Source organism: Passer domesticus, chromosome 3, assembly GCF_036417665.1.
Source record: "Passer domesticus isolate bPasDom1 chromosome 3, bPasDom1.hap1, whole genome shotgun sequence".
NCBI lineage: Eukaryota > Metazoa > Chordata > Aves > Passeriformes > Passeridae > Passer > Passer domesticus.
The window spans coordinates 53,907,875-53,929,313 of NC_087476.1; the positions used below are offsets into that span (position 1 = coordinate 53,907,875).

The 21,439-nt window shown below is 36.6% G+C and overlaps 1 protein-coding gene across 13 annotated transcripts in view; it reads right to left on the minus strand.

Moving 5' to 3' along the window:
• Positions 1-21,439, minus strand: part of PTPRK (protein tyrosine phosphatase receptor type K) — a 382,581-nt gene that overhangs the window by 198,437 nt on the left and 162,705 nt on the right. For all 13 annotated transcript variants that reach the window (XM_064413126.1, XM_064413124.1, XM_064413122.1 and 10 more), the window contains exons 4-5: positions 13,146-13,227; positions 11,196-11,311 (exon numbers count right to left, since the gene is read on the minus strand). In XM_064413126.1, coding sequence (XP_064269196.1) covers positions 11,196-11,311; positions 13,146-13,227 — 198 coding nt within the window. The remainder of the gene's footprint in view (positions 1-11,195; positions 11,312-13,145; positions 13,228-21,439) is intronic.

The following is a 21,439-nucleotide window of genomic DNA, read 5'->3' on the forward strand; positions in this document are numbered from 1 at the left end:
CAGTTGCTCTAATTTCTCTGTATTGGAATTTGTTTCTTGGGAAACAACTGCACAACTAGATTTTCAAAATCCTTCTTCATGTATGGATTACCCATTAGAATATTTCTCCATCATTAAAATTATGAAAAGTTCAAACAGAAGAGAGTTCTCATGTAAAAATGAATGTTAAAGAAAAAACCCTGCATTCATTTCAGCACATATTCCTTACACTGGTAACCCATTAGCCAGTCAGAGTTCAGATGCACTGTCACGATCTCTTAATTAAATTCTTCTTTTTAATGTCAGAACATTACTACTGATTTTAAAGGAGAGGAAAGAAAGGCAGCAGTGCTCTCTGCTTATTAAGGGTTCCTGGTACATACTGTTTCAATTTATGTCCTGCTCACACTGAACAGATCTTGAAAATGCTGCTCAATTAAGTTTTAAAAATTCAATTTAAAATTAATGTGGAGTTATACTAATGGGTAATGGCTGTACCCTCTGCGATCCTTGGTTCCTCCAGTCTCTTGCTGTCTGATTTGATAACCCTGAATTGCTCATTTAAGAGAGGTCACGACCAGGCAGTTCTCTTTTGTGAAAATAACTCTGGGCTTCACAAAGAACTACTCTCTCTAAACACTTGATTAAAAGAAATATTAGCCTGTGAAAAAACCTCCTTAATTCTGGCATTCCAGCCATTTAAAATTACAATCTTAAATAAATCGCTCTGACTTCAAGGTTATTTTTAATTTGATAGGAACACGATTTCACTAAACATTTTTCAGGCAATGAAATTAGATCATCTATATTTTAAATAAAGTCAACAGCAAAACCTATGCAGCTTAAAAACAATCTTAGGTAAATTAACAATTAGTCTTAAATATCTCTGTTTTGCCTTACAAAAGAAATCAAACATTTAGTAAATATGAAATGCAATTTTAATTGATCTTTTAGAACCAGAGAGAAATCAAAAGCATTTAAACTCGAAAGTCTTATTTAATTGGTAGAATTTAAGTGCATATCTTATACAAATTAAAAACTCATCAGCCTTTCTCCCTTAACTTGTCAGGTTGAAAAGTGGTGAGCATGGCTTTTATTTGGTTAAACAGCAATGAGACACCTGTCTGCAGCATTGGTCCCTCTAAATTTTCTAGAACCCTTTTTTTCACACGAGTGATTTTTATTAGCCTGGACAGTTCAACCTTACACATCCCCATCCTTTTCTTACTGTAAACACCTTAAAATAAGCCCACTCTACTGCTAATAATTACAGTCAACTCTGGTTGCCTTCTCGGGCTCTCGGCTGGATGCCAGGATGCCTCCGGAGATCAGCCGATGTCAACGCTTTGGCTGCAGTGACACCCGCGTTACTCTGGCAGCAGTGCCCTGTCAGCTGCCCTGCACTCGCTCCCTCCTCACCTTCCCTCCTGTGCTCATGCACAAAAAACAACCTGGAATATGAAAAACCTTCCTGAAAACTCTGTCCCTCCCCATATATTATCATCACCAAATGGATCAGCTTGTGATCGGATTCACTGCATGGCCACTGGCAACAGAGGAGAGGGCAAGTTATGTGTGGTAAGCAGGGCACAAGTCCACAGTTTGTCTGAGCAACCCAGTCCCCAAAGCTGCAATCAGAACGCCAGCAGCAGCACAAGGGCTGGAAAGACAACCCCATCAGCGCAGGGCATTAGACCTCTGCTTCCTTGAGCAAAGGGGCATTTGTAAACAACATGTTCCAAAACATTACTGGGTTTACTCATTATGTAAAGGGAGAAATGTCTCTTTTTGATGGGGGAAGAAAAGAAAGAGGGTTGACTGTGGATAGTTTGAATGCCAGCAATAATGCACAATCTCTGCCAGATCATGTTTTCAAAAAAAAAAAAAAAAAAAAAAAAAAAAAAAAAAACAAGGAAAAAGGAAAGTAAAAGATAAAAATAACTATAGTGTTTAAATCTTATTTTATATGCACTTGTCTGCCACTTTTCCATAGGCATACATATTCTTTTAGAGCATTTAAGATACAATTTCCAAATGGAGAAAAAATAAAAATTATTTATATATTATTATTATTGTTATATTTTCATCTTTTACGCAAATGTCTCAATAGATTCAAGGCATTTTGAAATTTATTAACATACTAGGAACATAATGAAGCATGACATATATTTATTGTGGGAAATTAAAATTTTATTTTTTTCCCCACAACGGATTTAATTACTGAACAAAATGGTATTATTTTTCCAATTTTATTTATAAGCACAAAATTTAGACTAAGAAATCTTTTTTTTCAAGCAGATCATGAATTAGAAATATAGCTTAATTAATATGCTTAAATAGTCCTATCTCCTTAGAATAAAAGCAGGTGAACTAACAATTCATTTTGTTTGATTGATTATTAAGGGGAAGCATTAAATATTTTTTAAAGTAGGAAATTAGTAGGACTTTCTGGTCTCCTACATGAATAGCAAACCAGAAGAAGATTCTACTTTCCAATGAACTACGTATTCATTTATAAGCAAGAAAACCTGCACAACTTTTCCCATGCAAACATACACTGAAGATCATGAACAAATGTGACAAGCCAAGCTGTATCCTGCATGCTGCACTGCAGTACAGAAAAATCCACGACTACTTAAAATGTCTTGGTATCATGCACTGCTGTTACTCAAATATGTCCCCTTTGAAGTAGCTCAAATTTCTATCATGCTGCACTGACCCTCCTACTGAAGAAATCAAGGGCTCTGATGAAATAATTTAATTGAGAGCCATCTGGCCCTTTAGAGGTAGCACTTCTAATTTATTTTATTATAATAAGAGCTACCCGAGGCAAACTAGCAAAATTCATAGTATCGTGTCCCTGGCCATGCCACTACACAAATAAAAGCCACACTCACTTTCTCTGAGCATTTTAAAGCCTCTCAGTTTGAGCCTAATCGAACATATGTTGAACATTAAAAAAATAAAAAAAAAGGTGGTTGTTTGTTTGTTTTGGTTTTGTTTTTTTGTTTTTTTTTTAAATGGAGCTTTTCAGAGAGCTTTGGTTCTGGAATGCAGTGTTCTTGATTAAAAAAAATAACAACAAGAAACCAAAACCACATTTTTCACAAAAGTATGGATTCCAGACACAGTGATTTAAGGTGACTGCTCAATGTCACCTCGAGCACTGTATAGTGAACTACAGTATTTATCCTGCAGCACAAAATTAAAAAAATCTGCTTAGTTAGAAGGAAGGAAACAAGTTGCACAAAAACCCACCACTGAGGGCCAACACACCACAAGACAGCTCCTCAAAAATTTCTCAGCAGACCATTTTACCCTTTTCTAAAAGCATCCAAGCCTACCAGCTGCTCTTATTCTTCTGTAATTCATGAAGTCCTGCAGCTATTTGAGTAAAACTAGGGCCTGGGGTATTAAGCTACCTACCACACACCACACCACTGAGGAGAAGACAACCTGGATGCAGACAATAACAGACAAGAGTCCCAGGACAGAATGGCCAAGGGATTTATAACTATATCTTTTTGTATACACACCTTTATTTCAGATGTCTCATTTAGATGGGTGCTTCAGCCACTGGCTGACTGAGGACAACAGAGAAGGACCAAACTTCCATGGCAGCCATTCTACCAGTAAAGTACAAAATGGCAGGAGGGGAAGGAGCCACCACTGAGGCCACAATCAGCAGCACAGCCCCCGGCACCAGATGCTCCAGTCACCACAGGACCCCAGGGAAGACCTACAGGGAGGACAACTCCAAAGGCTGCTGTGTAAACTAAATGACCAGTAGCTATGCAAACCAGAGGACTTAGCTAACTGGGGCAGAATTAAATTAAGACCAGGAGGATTACAGTATTTCATGTTGTTGAAACCTGGGATGACCGGGCATCTAGGGGAAACTGCCATATTTATCCATGAAGCTGATAAATTGAGGCAGGAGAGAGGGAGAATGGTTCATTCAGGGTTAAATTAAATAGACAGCATCAAAGGTGAATAGAGGGGGAAGAAAACAGAGGGGGGGAAAAAAAGAAACAAGTTATGAATACTGTAATTTTCACAGGTTGAATATTTTGTATAACCATGGCTGAATCAGGAGTGTGTGATACAGAATAAACTACAAGTCAAGTAATTTATAAGGAGCCTAACAGATCACTTCAAGGCAGCTTTTCATACAACTTTGAAAAAAACAGAATGTCTATCACAGACCGTAAACATGATGAGGTGAAAGTGAAGGTGGAATAGACAAGTAACTGCAAAAGAGTCCTCTATGCCTCCCTACACTGTGTCTTCCTTTCAAAAGCATATTTTCTGTAAGTAAAAGCAACCAATATGAAACAAATGAGGAAAGTGAAGATTCTGTGCAAGACTCAAGCACAGAAAAAAAAAAAAAAAAGAAAAAGAACTTATATCATGCTTAGCCACTGTCAGTAATCAAGATAAAGGTAAGATGATGTAGATTTGAGCAGGATTTTACTGGCTGAGGAAAAAAGGTTTGTCACAAACAGCCCAATTTGCTGTGCAGATTAGCACTTGCTTTAGGCAGATGATGCTGATAATCCAAAAAATCCTTCTGTCTCCCCAGAGGCTCACCCACTGCCACCCAGGGAGGAGAGCAAAACCAGAGCCATAGGCCTTCCCTCTTCCTGCAGCCTCCACACAGCATCACAGCTCCCACTCCTCCTTAGGGCAAGCAGGCCTGACTGACTTATTACAGTTCAAAACCAAAAAGCATCAAACTTGACAGTTGACCAAAACCAAAGAGGGGATCAAAACTCTCCATCACAGTTCCATGGCTGAACCCTGCGGATGCTAGCAAGGCATCCTCTCTGAACTCTCTCTAGGCAGCACTGAACAAAAAAAGCAAAATAACAAAGCTTTTCTAACATTCAGAGTATACTCAGCTCTCCTTAGCTTTCAGGGATCATAAAATTTGTGCAAACCAACAAAAAACATTCTTCCAATGTAATGAACATGGTCAATAGACAAGTGCACTCTAACAGCAAATGTTTTATCATCAAACTAAAGAAAGGGTATCTTAACCAGTTAATTAACTGTATCAAAACGCAATGGTATCTCAAAAGGCAAAGTTATATTAGAAAACTCATAGAAAACAACATGCAAATAATGTAAAACAAAGTCAAATTGGACATGACTCTCCTATTAGAAATGCATTTTTTTCTGAGACCAAAAGCAAGCCTCCCAGCATTCACTGTTAGGTTAGCTAAATGGTTTACCCCAAAGATCCACGGCCCACACTCCAACCCTCCTGCTGAATACTAATCCAAGTCTTCACCTGGGAAAAGCAGGAGGAAAGGACTTCTGTTGCATAACTTCTCTCCTTTGAGAGGAAACAGCCCTTCCAGAAAGCAAAACAAAACAGTCAACGTTTTGTCCTTCAACCCTTTGCCAGAGGCATAAATTCTTATACAGCCTTTCTAATCTAAATTCCTGGAATACTTTGTTGGTCTTACACAATGCATCATCACAGGATACCATCTGCATGTGCCTGGTCCAAAGACTTGTTAAAAAGTATATATATGCAGCACCTAGCAAAAAAAATTAAGATAAATATCACATCCCATTCTCTGGCAATCAGCAGCAAAACCCAAGAGGATGGTGAACAGGGCATTGGGAATTGTGGCAGTTTCCTCTACAAAAGGAGTGGGATGCAGCCAGTTGTTTGAGCCTGAACAGACGCTCGCTCATCCTCCAGTAACAGTTGGTACCGCTGGGAGGTCAGCCCGACTCCATTGTTTTTACAGCAATTTGCATTTTATTTTCCATAATGCTGTTTAATTTCACTTTTTCAATTATTACTCTCAGGCAATTGCTTTAATTATCTGTTATTCCACGAGGAAAGACACTTTCCTCTGGCAGAGAGAAGGGCTGCATCAGACCATATTAACGCTGACGAGTCTCTCCATGGGCGAGTGCGGGGCTGCTGCGCCAGCCTTGGCAGCCCAAGTGGAGGGCGGTTAGCCAGCACCCACAGATATTGCTGACAGATTGGCCCGCTCGCCACCGCTCAGATGGCAAATCTGCCCAGGATTACAAGGCGCATATTAAACCTTTAAACGCATGCAGCCGGTACCCCTTTGAATTTCAGATTCGCCAAGGCAAATGGTATCACCGCAGAGCGTGGCAAAGCACATCTGACTGCAAAGCCTGAACAAGCCGCTTTCCCTAATCCAATGCTATGTTAATGCAAAGCTCAGCAATGATGGATGGACTCATTAGTGCCGCAGTTATCGCCATCTGAACCAGGTGCCAAGACATATGGTTTAACAGATGTTCCAGCAAAAAGCTCTATACGCTGCACTGTACGAGTGTCCAGCTAAACCGGACATCGATAAGACACTGAAAATCGTATTGGCCTTCTGGGAGCCACAATGGTTCCCAGCTCAGGAAGCTGTTAAACACAGCCTGATTATGCAAAAAACCCTATTGCTCTGATATCCCAATTAGATTGACAAAACAAATGCTGGATAATATATACACTGCTTTCTGGAGTCTTGGTGTACACAAATGTTATTTAATTTCCCCAGTCAATTCTATTTCTCTACTATCTTAGCAAAGAAATTAAGCTTTCTTCAAACAGAAATCATCAAATGAAATAAGGAAACAGAGCCCCCATCCCTCTCTTGCATTTTCATGTTTAGAATGCCCTGTGTGCACCATTCTTTCAAAAATTTAATACATAACACATTCTGAGCATAGGATTACCATGCAGAAGCGACTTGTTTGCAAGCTTATTTACTGACACAACTCTAGTGGAATGCATGACATTTCACAGGCAAATAAATAGAATAAAACAGGGGGTCTTCTTACAGTAATTTAGCAAATCAATGTGCACAAAGCAGCAAGGTGCATCAAATGTTAATTTAAAAAAAATCCCTTATTCTTTAAGCATCATTTCAAAGAAAGAAAATTAATAGCTTTAGAAAGAAATAAAATCAACAGTACGTGGGCAAAAACTGATTAATTATTATATCTATCTATGCACACTATATTAATTTCTTTTTACACACACACTTATGGTCACCACCTACAGGAAAGCATTTTTCAGCAAGAAATTCTGCTAATTCCTAAAGCTTAGAAATCAGAGCATACCAAAGCATAACAAAAAAAAAACCAAAAACCTAGGTTACCACCTTGGGTTTAGGAACTCCTGTCAAACAACTCACCTGCTTCCGTGTGGGCAGTAAGACCAAACTACAGCTGTTGGCGTGTGATATATTACAGTGGAAATTTTAAGAGAAGTTGGAAAATACTAAAAAAACCATTAAATTCTGAAGGGAATGACAAGTAAAAAGGATACTAAGCACTGAAAATGACTGAATGTATTTCAGAAACATCAATGTTGTTCAACATTTAAACAAAAACTAAGGACTTTGAAAGCCTTTCAAAATTTGCTAATAATTGCAGGTCATAAAGAGACTCCTTCAGCACATAACTGTAAAAGATTTGATAGCAGATCAGGTTGAAAAGGTGAAGAACAAAAGAATCTGAGATGCATTTCTGTCCTGCTCCCACACCTACTATTCACACTGTCACAAAGGTGTGCTTCAGATCGTCTTGTTCAATCAGTTAAATCTCTTTATCTGTCCAAATATTTATTCTGTATTAATGCAGCCTCAACTTTTGAAAACTTCTGTTATCTTTACTGCTTATCTTTCAATGACAGAGCTTTGACTGTCCCAAACATTGGTCCACTGAGGCTGCAAAATACAGAGTTGGCAGGAAAGGGATATCAAAGGGGACAAGAGACCAGATACTATTCAAAAACAAACAAACAAGAGCAGAATCTGCAGCCATGAAAGTCAGGAGAAGTTCAATTCAGTGTTAATCCCTATTTGTCTGAAATGTTTACAGACATACATTTATAGAAAATGGTGTTGATGAAAATACTGTCATTACAGCAGTAAACACACAGGAAACTGTGCATTGAAACGCTGTGCCTATTTTTGTCCATTTTTATTTTTAGGCACATAAAGCTATGTGCACTTAATTATATATACACTGGGAAAAACATAAGATGGAAATGTACCTGCAGATAGAACAGCTAGTATATAATCAGGGCCCAATAACTAAAACAAAATTGAAGTTTACATAGGTCTACAAGGAGACACGCTACCATAATCCCCATTTTCATATTATGTGGTTATAGTCTTTCCCTCTTCCCTGCTTCTAATCAAACATCCCAATCTTTTGCCACCTGCTGGCATTATTTATATGGGTAACTTAGACGTGAATCAAGCTGGGGGAAAAGACACACACGAAAAAACAACAAAAAAAAAAAAAAAAAAAAAAAAAAAAAACAAAGCAGACAAATTAAAATAAAACAAAAATAAAATCACAAAACAAGAAAAAACATGAACAAATCAACAAAACCCAAAAAAAACCCAAACATCCACAACCCCCTCTCCCCAACAAAAAAGATCCAATTGGAGTCAAAATCTTTTTCAGTCAGATCAGTTTCCTGAACTGACTTACTGGAGAGCTGCAAAAGCTCCAGATCAGTGCAGAGAGGGATCAAGAGGGTGAAGCTGATCCCAGAGCAGCTCAGACCGAGCCCCGCTGAAGCAGCCATGGGACTGCAGGACTTTGAACACAGAGCAGGGTGGCTGCTATTTTTTTCTAAGTGCTGCTGAATTTACTTCAATTCTTCTCAAAACAGAAGACTGCAGAAAACACTGGTAGAGTCTTCAACAAAATTTCTGCCTGCACATATTTACTACTTCAATGCAAGCACATGAAATCTTAGATCTCCTCAGATACAAAAAAGCCTGATGTCCCAGATTGCTCCTCAAACTTTTGCTTATCAAAGAATGTGTTTTAATAGCAAATTCTTTGCCATTTTTTTTCCTTCTTTTCCTTCCTCCTTAAGGAAATAGCTTTTCTTTTTCAATAACGACATAACCAAAAGCTATTTTCTCTAAAACTATGTGCTTGGCAAGTGTCTTCTTCCCCACCATCATCCACTTAGTTTTCATTTTTGCACTTTGTCTTTTTTTTTTTTTATTATTTTGTTTTTTGTAATGGCCTTTCTTGTTATGAGGAAAATACATTCCTGGAATGCTTCAGCTCAAGGCTCTCAAAAACAATTACTTAGGCATTTGATTTGATCTGCCAGTTCTTCCTTTCAGTCTATTTGGGCTTTACAAATCTTGAGTTTGGTCAAAGGTTAAAGCGAACCTTTTCCAAGTTACACTCCTGTGTTTTATGAGGCCCAAACATACCATGCCAGTTTTTAAGGATAAAAGAGTAAATTCAATATTAACTATGTACAAAAACAGTAACTTTAAGTGCAACCTAAAGAAAATTTTCCATATAGGGAAGGTTGCCAATTCATATATATTGGGAAAGTAGGATTGCAAGGCAGAATGATGAGTGAAAAAAAGTTACCCTCAAAATGATGAAAATTCATGGCTGTTTACAGGAGAAAAACAAAGAGAACAGAAGCTCAAGTATCAAGGTATCTTCAAGAGTATCAGGGCACTTCATAAGCCCAGGCAAGCAGAGTTATAACATCTGAAGTACTTAATCTATCACACTGTGAGAAATTATCATATCTGTGATCCATATACACACACACAAAAATAAACTACCCATGAAGCATATGGAGGGACAAAACATATGTTTTCTGAGTTGATCTGGCTGCTAGTTGGGCTTCTCCAGGGAGTGAAAGTTAGAAAGGATTATCTGTCAGAGTTATCTGCCTCCAAGGAGCGAGTGAAAGGGAAGATTTCCAGCTGGCTGTCTCTACTGGGTCTTTCTGACCCACAACCAACTGCAAGTGGCGCTTCACAGGTTTGCTGGAATGCTCCTCGTGCTATTGTCTTGCCTTGGATACAGTAAAACCCAGGCCAGTTTCATTTTTTGTGCTTTGTGTGCTCTGTTTGGCAAGTTTCTGAAATCAAGCTGTTTTTTCTGAATGAATGCATTACATGTTTACTCAATTTAAACAAATTACTACTCAAAGACATGGAGTACAAATCATTCCTACTGCTGTGATACCTTTTCACTAAATACATTGCAGTTACTGCTTGTGTTCCTTTTTAATGTTGCAGCATATTTGTCTATTAATACCATTTGCATATCTGATTTTTAAATCATCTTTTAAAAAAAATTCTTTAAAATTTCAAGCTTGTCACATGCCTATACACAACAGTTAGCCAAGGTCCATTAACTCCACTATTAAAACAGAAATCAAGCTGAAATAAGTGAAAATAGTTCACTTCAAAATACATTTGACCAAAAATACATATTTTAAAGTTCTGACTATAGGTAATTTAAAGCACATTTCCCAAAAATTACATAGATTTTAGTTCTGAAAATAAACAGAAATGCACATTGTAAGAAAATAAAGTTTTTGAGAACATATTCAGAAACTATTCTAAAGGGATGTTGGTGCTTAAGATTTACATATAAACATATAAAGAATGCACAGAAGTTGTACACGTACCACTTGATTTTTTAAAACTCTTTTTAAGCGGTAAAATTTATTTTTTTTTAAGAGCAACTGGAAACTTTGCCATCATTTTACTCAACCAGTGGTCTTAAATGTAAGTACCCCATTGCCATAATACAGAGGAGACTGGGTATTTTGGACAATGGCGGTGTTCATTTCTTTTTTTTTTTCTCTCATAGTAAAAAATGGTTATAGTCATCTCTTAAATTCTGACATACATACTATTCACAGTTATACATGGGTAAAAGTCAAAGTTCCTCCTATTACAGAGACAGAGAAAAAGGATGTGCAGTAGTCCTTTTAGGCTCTTCCAATTAATATGCTACTGAATGAAACTGATATGCACACAGAAGTACAGCCACATCTCTCCAGCCTGCTTGGACAGATGATTAAAAAGTCCTCAAAATTCATGACAGCTGTGTTACATCTGTGTATTACTAGATCCTAAATTCCAATTATCTGCATTTAATGATAGTAAATTTTTAAACAAATTTGATTTACAATAAGAGAAAGCACACAATGCCTTTAAGAGCCAACCTTATTCCAGCACCCACCAGTTCTAATTTTTAAGAAACTTTACAACACTGCAAAACTGATTACAAGTTTCTCCATTGAACAGATATAAAATTCCATTTAAACTACATATTTTACATGCAGAAGAATAAAAGGCTTTGAATTTTAAACATTTCATCTTCAGAAAGCAGCTTGTCCTCTAGCCAAATAGACTTGCATGAGTTGGCCTTACCTGGAGCCATAACTTGTTATTCACTGCATCTCTCCCTGTAGCAATGCACTGAAATGTAGCATTCTGCCCTGCATTGACCTCTACATCCCCCAGCCTCAAAAAATGTGGAGATTTATCTGCAGAGGGGGAAAACAAAAATTACAAATAAAAGTCATTATAAAAAAATAAAGGTGTCAGAAACATTATTATCTCCCTCAACCTCCATGTTTTAGCAATCTTTGGCTAAAAAAGAAACAGAAAAGAGAATATTATTTGTCTCATCTGTGTTCAAGGAGTGCTTTCAGTCCTTCCCCTTCTCCCCTGGTGATTCTACTAACTTTATGTTATACATGTGTTATAATAAAGTGGTTTTTTTTTTTTAAATATAAGCTGAAAGAAGGAGATCAGATGCCAAAATGTCAGCAGCACTTGACAAGAATTATCCCAAAGACTTTTGACTGTATGAAATCCATCATACTGAGAAAAACCCAATTAGCAGCATACTGCTCAAGCAAATACATACTGTTCATGTTATTTGCAATGCAACTCAGAGCTCTTGTTTTGGAAAACTAAATCATTTGTGGTATTGAATATAGTATTTCAGCAGCTGACAAATCTATTTCCCACACTGAGAAAGGCTGTAGGAAATCTCAAGCACCTGAAGGATTTAGCAGACCTACAAAAGCCAACAGAAACATTTGAGGAATGGGCACATTACACAGCTCACCCACCCTTTTCTCAAGAACGACTAAAGAAAACAGTAGCTGAACTGTTCTTTCTTTGTGCTTACTAAAGAAACATGACGCACGGGAAAAAACATTAAATTGGAACAAACAGGGTTTAAACGTTAGTAACAAAAAGAGCTTGTCTGAATACCATAACATACTGATAATGTGCTGGGATGACTGTACCCGAGTGCCTTTTGTTTTGGCACTTCAAAACAAAACACAAAGAAGAGGAAGAAAATACATATGATATTGAATCCAAGCAGGGCTTTGCTGAGAACAGGCATTAGATAGCTGGGGTGGCTGAAATATTAAAAAGGTAACTCACTCAAATATCCAGTAAGCTTGCTAGCTCCCAAGTGCTACAATTTTAAAAGGTTTGGAGTAGAAGAAAACATGATGTGAGGTTGCCATTGGAACTTTATTATTTGGCATCATTTTGCAAAGTTGGAGCAGGATATTGTTATGTCCTGGTCATTTCAGAAAGCAATTAAATTATCAGCCATGTGGTACATTAGAATGAAATAATATTTTAGAGAGGGTATGTCTAGGGGAAGATGAGAAAAGTTAAACAGAAAGAAATTGCAAAAAAATTTTGATAACAAGCGCCAGAAATGCACAGTAACAATTTCTTCCTCACAACCTTTTATTAGTAGAATATTCTTATTGTTATAACTTTTGTTTGCATGTATGCAATTATTTCCCAGGATTAGCAGGGAAAGGCAAACATAAATGCCTGAAGCCCATCCACAAAAAAATAAACAAAATGCAATCTCTCAGTAGCTCAACAGCCAGAAGCCTTTTCTTTTTCCTTTTTTTTAAATCTATTTTGTCTGTTTAGGAAAAAAAGAAAAAAAAGAGAAAGGAAAAGAGGTATAAAATCTGATGAACCTCCTACAAGCATCTGCCAATTTAGTTGTCTTTAATCAGTGAGCATATACATTAACATTAAAACCCATTTTGATTATACACACCAACTGTGTGTGACTGAAAAGACTTTGAAGAATGCTTTTTTTTTTTTTTTTTTTTTTTTTTTAATCCCTGTATAATTTACTTCTGGCAGAAAAAGATTTCACCCAGGTAAATCACTATTGCAATCACATTTCTTCCTGGAAGTTGCAAAAAAAAATACTATTGAAAGAACAAAGAATATCAGTGATCAAGTGATGAAAACTGAGCAGTCCACAGCAATATCATATATGTCCTGAAAAGACAGAGAAAAATGCAGCTCTTAATCATTACTTACCGCAAGGGTAACTCAAGACCTGGATGTCATCAATGGCAATGTAGCCATTTCTTCCATCTGAGACTTCAGCTTCAAATATTACCTGTCAAAATGAAAGAAAAAGTGTTTACAACACTCATTTCTACAGAATTCCCCCGGTGGCAAGCGTGTAGATATAAGACACATTGCCTTTTTCATTTAGTTGGAGTTCCTACAAGGTTTGACAACTGAATGGAATATTTATTACTCAGTGTGGTGCAGTTCCATACCATTCATATACATGGCTTGCTTTGGATTTGCTGTTCATAGCACACCAGAAAAAAACATGTTTAACTGCATACTGCTTTATCTCAGCTAAATGTGCAAACATGATTCAATTCTGAAAAAAATGCCATTACTTTCAGACAGGTTAGGCATCACAGCACAAAAGTGATCAACCAATTTTAAGAAAATTTGTTTTCTTCCTAGGGGTCACAATATAGTCTCCTGTAACCTTCTGCAGCACAGTTGCACAGGAAAAGACAGAACAGTGCGGCACTCCCCAGTGGCAACAAAATGAACAGTTGTAGCATGAGATTTATGCAGTAGTCATTAACTTCATTCTTCCTTCTTGCAAGGCAGTGAGGAAATTCCTATGCATGAAGAAAAAGAAGACACTGTCTTCACATCCAGTGTCTTGTCCCACCCCAAACGGGCAGTTAATAACAAAAATTGCTTGGTGGTGGTTCAGAGAGTTCCCGAAATTGTGCTTTGACTGCAGAAAGAGCATGCCTGTGGGGAATGTATATTTTGATAGCACTGGGCTATAGTCCTTCTTCCAATTTCTCCAGACATTCTTGCTAGAACTGCACTTCTAGCCAATTTCTTTTTTTTTTTCCTTCTAAATTTTTTTGCACCCAAATGGAATTTAGTTACAAGAACCACTTCATTCTCTGCCTCTTGCTCCTGCCTTGGCCAACAACAGCATGATGGAAATTAATTGTCTGAGAGTCCTACTTTCACAGTGTCCATTAACATTTCTGACCAGAGCACTGTTTGACAATGTCTTACCCGTTCTTCAGGCATTTTCAGAAAGCTGGCACTTGCTCCCCATAACGAACATCAATATAAATATCTTTAATTCTTTAATAATTTGGATTCTTATCTCTTTTTTTTTAATGTAAATGGTTGCATGGTATGGAAGACAGCTCAATAAGAAAGAAACATTATATTTAATGTCCTTCTGACAGACTGGTTTCTTTACAGCACAATGCAGGTCTGTAATATACACAAACTCTGAAAGCACATTGTTTCTCAAAATCTAGTTAAGCAATCTGTGCATCAGTGCTAAGAACGGAACTAAATTTGCACCTCATTCTAACTGGGTTATTATGAATTCACTTGGAAATAACTTAGATCCAATTCTCAGGAAAGCTCTGCCTATATAAATGTGTCCTCTTGTGTGTTGATGCCTTCTTACACTGGGAGTCAGAGGACAGAAAGCTATATTCTTGGGATACTGATGGGAATTAATTTACTTCAGGTTTTTTTTTCCCCCTCTGCTAGATTAATTTTAGTAATCTTCACCCAGCAGGAGTAGGAAGTTAGCAGAAAAGGAGAAATCCACAGAAAACAGAAAGATAAAAGACATGGAGAACCATGAGAAGAAGAAAAATAACAAAAAAACCCAGAAAACATGGAGAAACATGGAAAGGCAAGAAGTTTATGAAAAGTTATAAGGGACAAGGTTTAAAACATAAGAAAAAGAAAAACACAGTGATTAAAAAGACAGATATTAGACAGCTGAGATTTCATATATATAGTATCCTTTTTTATAATCATAATTGGTACAAATACAACTATGGAACATTCATAACTATAGATGAAATAAAGCAAAAAGTGCTTCTCAGTTTAAAAAATTATTATCAGGCTTTAATTTGATAACATCTGTTCACATTTAAAATGGGAAATGGAAAAAGGGAATTGCATACATAGGTGAAAACAGTTCAAAATGCTGACAAGTCAGGCAAGAATCTGAGGTTGTTCTTTTCCTCAAATCCACAAACTTCATGAGAAAAAAATAAACTATTGAGCCATTGCTTTCCCCAGAGGGGGCTTATCCTAATAAGACACAAGTCTTTGGGAGTAAATCCTACACTTCACCTGCACTGCTGCTCAGTTTACAGTCCTAGAAAGAATAGCTTCAACACTTTTGTTGTAGCTGAAAAATAATTCAGATTATCACAATCACCAGAAAACATTAGTTGTTTGTGCAATCATAAATGTCCTTCCACTTATTACAATTTAATTGCATGCTCATATAGTGCACTTCTGAGGGATGCTCACTTTCTTTAATGGAGAAGAGAGAGAAACTGTTTCCAGGGGATGAATTGGGCTGGCACAGAGCAGGGTTATGGACACAACTATCCTGTCTCATTTATACTAGAACTGACACAATGAATGAGAGTGGGAAGTGCTGAATATTTCAGGTAATTCAAATGCTACTCAAGGGAATCAGACTTGATCCCAGAATGTTCTACACAGTTCCAAGATGATACACAAATAGTCATTTACTTCTCCAAATAAAATTGCATATCCTTTTTTATGAAGTACCTACATTCAGACACAAATTAAGATCCAGACACAAATTAAGGGCTCCCTGAACTGGACACACTTCTACATATTTAGCCATTCCTAATGTATTTCTTATCCATATACTGGCCATTTTCTCCCTAAAACCATGCAAGCTTTTAGTGAACACAGTGTCATTTGGAAAAACCCATGGGTTTACTATTGGCAGCATTAAGAGACATTTCCACTTGTATGGTTTACACCAGACTTCATTTAATGACCCAAATCAGTGACAAATTGATCCCAGCCAGCCTTTTATATTATTCACAACTTTGTAAACTTCTAGTATATGTCTCAAATGTAAATGTAATTTTGTCTCAAATTTGAAGAGTCCCAGATTGTTCAGCCAATCTCATATAAAAAACTTTCCCTTTTCTTTGATTATGCTCATTCTTTTCTCTAAAGCTCTTTCTAACAACAATATATTCTTTGAAGATAACGAGAGAAGAGCTGACACACAGTAATCAAAATATGGGTGGGTCATATTTATTCAACAGCTTAACACTATTACCTAATTTATACTGGACTTCTTTAACCATTCTTAACACTTCATTTGCTTCTTTCAACTATCATTGGGCTCTATGCTGATGTTTTTATGAATTCTATGATTTTGCTGCAGAGCGGCAATGGCAAGATTCAACTGAGTCCATCATTCTGTGTGTGAAATTCAGATTTTATGCAGTGTGCATTTTTTTATATCTCATTATCAACACTAAAATGTGCCTGTCATTTTATTTCTCAATCACTCTCAGTTGGCGAGTCCTTCTACAGGATCTCTTAATTACATACTGTCCCTGCAATTCCAGTGTAGCTTTTACCTACAAACTTCTGTGTTTGTACTGCTTTTTGGCACCCACTCTGGTCCCATATGAACATGATGACACAATTCTGTATCTAAGGAAGTATCTCACAGAATGGCAGCTTGGCTTCACTATAAGTTTGTGCAGAGGGACATTTGGAAATCTAACTAGATCTAGATTCTGTTAAACACATAACTCTTATATACTTGTCAACCTGTAAAGGGGTGCAAGCTGAAAATTAGGTGTATGATGAGAAGAAAAAAAAAAAAAAAAAAAAAAAAGCTGTTTTGGTTTAGGCACTGGAAAACAACACATACCTTTTAATATCCCAGCTCTAAAATCCAAAATATGACAATCACTATTTATCTAATATTATTCCAGAAATAAACATTTTGACCAATTTAAATACTCAACAGTGTTTGAATGCAATGGAAAAAGTAGTAATTATTACAGCAGAAACTCCTACAGGCATTTAGTTATTGAAGTTTAATGCTTAAGAAATACTTAAGCCTCCACATTGTTCACAGCCCTAACAATGCATTCTGTAATCATCACAAAGGCTAAGCCTGCACTTGCAGGAATATAAGAAATGTACTTCTAAAGGACTGACCTCACTGAATTTTTAACTCTTGTCAGGATCCAAAAGTTTATGTATCATTATCAGTAGCTCATTTGAGGCACTGAGCAAAACAAGCACTCCCAAAGCATACCTAGTAAATTAATGTAGCCAGGAAAGACGGAAAGCAATTTTGTAGCCCAAAGCCTACCCTTAGGAATACAATTCTTCCTAGGTTATGTAAAGGCTGTTTTCTTGTAAGAAATGCACCACCAGCAAGAATGGTGTTTTCAAGTACAATTTGGGGACCTTCTTTGTCCTTTCTCCACTTGACTAGTTCTGACCAGTCATGGTAGTGAAAGAGGCACAATCTCCCAGTTTTGACATCAGTCCTGCCACATCAAATATACAGAAAGCAATGCCTCAGTTAGATAAAAGTCAGCATTAAAAGGTTTAGTTACAACAGAAATGTAGTGTTTCACTGACAATTTTTCCTGCTAGGCCCTAATACCTATAATTAAAGAGAGGTGAAGTAGAATTGGAGATGAAAATATAAGAAAGTTTTTAAAAGGAAAGAATTTAGATACTGTAATTTTCATAAAGCATTCAACCTACAACATAGTTTTGTTCAGGCATAGTAGGGCCTCTAGTAGCTGGATTATCTGAAATCCAACTTGTACATGGATGAATTCCAGTGCTTGGTGGAAAGTTGTAGTACAGACAGAAGTTAACACATCTGTGATAAACCACAGTAAAACAAGAGTACAGAATAAAAAAAAAACAAAAAAAAAAAAACAAACAAAAAAAACCAACACCCCAAAACAAACCAAAAACACTAAAAAACAAACTACAAAAACAAACAAACAAACAAACCCAACCAAACTTCAAACCAAAAGAAGCAGTAGTTGTATCAACTAGCTTCACCAGATGTGTTATGTTAACCTCATCAGATATGAAACTTCAATCTTTCATAAGAATATAAAAATAAAACTTTAAAACTTTGAAAGTTCTTTTTCTACTTCATACACACCTCTTTCTTTCATTAATTTTCAGTTTTGTAACAGCACAGTAGGGTATTCCAGATATACTCATACCTAGTACTTGCAATAGAATTGATAGACGTTAAAAAGCACATAGAAGAAAGTTTGTTTCGCAGTAAAATAATTCTCTGCAGAGGAAATGCCATGCAGAGCAAGACCAATTATATATAAAACAATAACAAATCCTATTCACTGACAAGTTTCTAGCCCTATTCAATGCTTTCACAGTGTTAAAGGCATTTTAAAGCACTGAATCAAAGGTTTTAATTACGAAGAAACTAAAAATGAATATAAACATGAAAACAGTGTCATGTTACAAAAGAAACGCTTAATGGAAGCTAGCTAAAAGGAACACCTAAAGAAATTCTATCTAACATACAAAAATTTTGTTGACATAATAAAAAGCATTTCCCTTGTGAAAGTTACAGATAATTTTGCTGAACTAATTTAGAAATCAAGAAAATATAATTAATTCCACTTGAATGCTCAAGTAATGCTGTGAGGCAGCCTTTGCAGCTGACACGACCCAAGAGAACTTTAGCACAGCAAATCAAACACTTGAGTGAAAACTTTGGAATCTCAAGTCTGCCAGGCCAGCTAACACCCAATCACTTCTTTTTTTTTCCTGAATAACACACCTCCTGACATTGGAAACCAAAGGAGTTAAGGCTATCTTCTCACTGGTATCCAGCTGAGCTGACTATCTCAGATTCTTCGACCATCTCAGAGTCACCTACAAGGAACCCTGACATTCACAACTCCTCTCATCCCTAAAGTTATATTCAAGTTTCACTTGACATAGGGAAATCGGTACTCCAAGATTCATCTCAGTTCATGCTCTCTGGTGAAGGATCACCTACAAAAAACATGCCATCAAAGGGTCCTAAAGGGTGATCTTTTAAACAATTTATTAGTGGTAAGTGACCTAGCTACCTATTCAGTCCTTGAGGAAAAAATAAAAAACCAAACAAAAAAAAAAAGCCACACCTCAAGTGTAAAATCATCTCTTTATGTGAAAGCAAGAACTATAGGTTAGATTTTGTTGAGCTAAACAATTCAAACATGATGAGAGTTAATAACAATATTTTACTTTCACAAACAAGATACATGTTCCAGTAAAACAGATAATTAATATGAAGCATAATAAGCCTTTGGAAGGACCTGCATGACAATTGCCTGATGGCATGAAAAGCTAGCAATTAGACTCAATGACCCTGGAAACCACTGTGTTAGCAACACAGTGAACACCAGAAAGAAAAGAAAAAAATCACATCTCTGCACATATCTTTGCTTACTTCTTTCAAGTTGCTTATGCCAAATATTTCTAGATTCCTCGTAGAAAATGTCTGGATGAAGAACCACACATGGATGAGTTACAGTTACTCTGGCTTTGGAGCAGTAGTGGTTTATCATGTGGGAATACTTACAGCTTTGTAAAATTCCCACCCTGCTCTTGACTGACTGAAGAACTTGAAGAAAAAACATCCTTACGTAGCCCATAAACACCAGATCATCAAAAAAACCAAACCATTTGTTTAAGAGTGAAAGCTCTTGCATGGTTGAGATTTTAAAATAACAGTAATGCCATGCACAAAGGCATGACTCTTAACCATAGGCAACAAAATATTGATACCACTGTAAATCATGACATTTAAATGCTAAAATTGGGAGAGTAGCAGTAAGAGACAAGTTAGGAATAAATACTAAATACTCAGTGCTTTGCTTATTTTTGTGACAGACTAAAACCCTAAGGAAACTCTTCCCAGTAGCACACAAGCAGTCCTTTGGAACATGGGTAGCTACCTGAAAATGCAGCAATACAAGCCTGGCATAATGCCACTTCTCCAAATCTAGAGCAGAGGTCAGTCCTTTTTTACTTCCAATGACCTTTGGGAATTCCCTATCATGTGGAAAAATTTTGAGCAGGACTTGATAATCCACAGAGGTGCTTTTCAACTTCAACCATTCTGATTTTCTGAAACTCTTGTCCTACAAAATAGTTTTATTTCACTTACATTAAACAGAAGGGCTTAAGTTCAGTTTTGACTATCTATTTTCCAGATACTCACTTAGGGTTGGATTAAATATAATCCTTTTCTTTTTAGAAAGTGTTAATTGAAATTTTTCATGTATGCATTTTACAGCTTTTAATATCTACTAGATATATTCTGCCAGAATGCTGGCTACCAACCAACACCTGCCTGTTTTATGATTCCTGCCTATTAATCATTTGTGGGATGATGGAAGCACTATTTGAATAAGTCACCTGGAAAGGTATGCTTTTCCCTTCCCCTAATAACCTAGTAAAATATATTATCATCCATCAACAAAGTTTGGAGTTGTAAAAGCAATCATTTTTTAGACACAGAGAAGCAGAGACACATTCAAGGGACAACACAATGTACTTCCAACAGCCTTGCCCTACTCTCAGCACTTGTAGAGGGTGCTCACAGATACTTCACTGACAAATGCTGACATACGAATAGGCAAGTTTTTTTATCATGCAAAACACAAAATCTATTGTGTTAATTCCCATATTTCCATGTAAGAATCCAAGCCTAAATGATCATGCTCCTGGACTATGAAGCTGACTCCATAAATTATCTTGTATGGTTTTTTTGATACTTTCTTCTTTCTTTCTTTGTTTTGCATCTCAAAGCTTTTCTGTGTTTTCTTTTAATGGACCAGAAGTTTAAGAGGGTAGTCATTACAGTATTTTTAGTGATGACAGTTTATCAGCAGTAACTACAGACCCACAAAATCCATATATTTGTCAAGGATAATCATAGGGCCCTAATTTACAGGTAAAACAATTACATGGAAAAGGCAACGCAAGCAAGTTCTCCAGAAGCACATTACTGCAAAGAAATCAAGTATAAAATGGCTTTTGTCACAGTGAAGCAAAGGAATGCAAGCTAAACTTTGTTAACCATTATTTATTGTTCCACAGTAGCTTTGAACAAATCAGTTTGACAGGCTGCACCTTTAATGTAAGCAGAAAAATTTCAACATAGGGTTAGAATAGAAGAACAACCCCAAGCCACACCTAATAACTGATTCAACACCTTTATTTTTTATCTGTACTACAACTGAAAGAAATTAATTCCCCATGGTTGGTAAAGTGACAGCAAAGCCTACAAAATTCATATTTGTCAATGAAAAAGCAGAAGAACCAGGCGATTCTTCAGAGTGTGATACTTTGAAATTGAGACCCTGAAGAAGAAAGAGCTTAAAGTTTTGCCCCGTCTTCATAAACTGATACACCTTTAAAAACATAACCAAAATGCATCTCCACAGATACGCAATGGT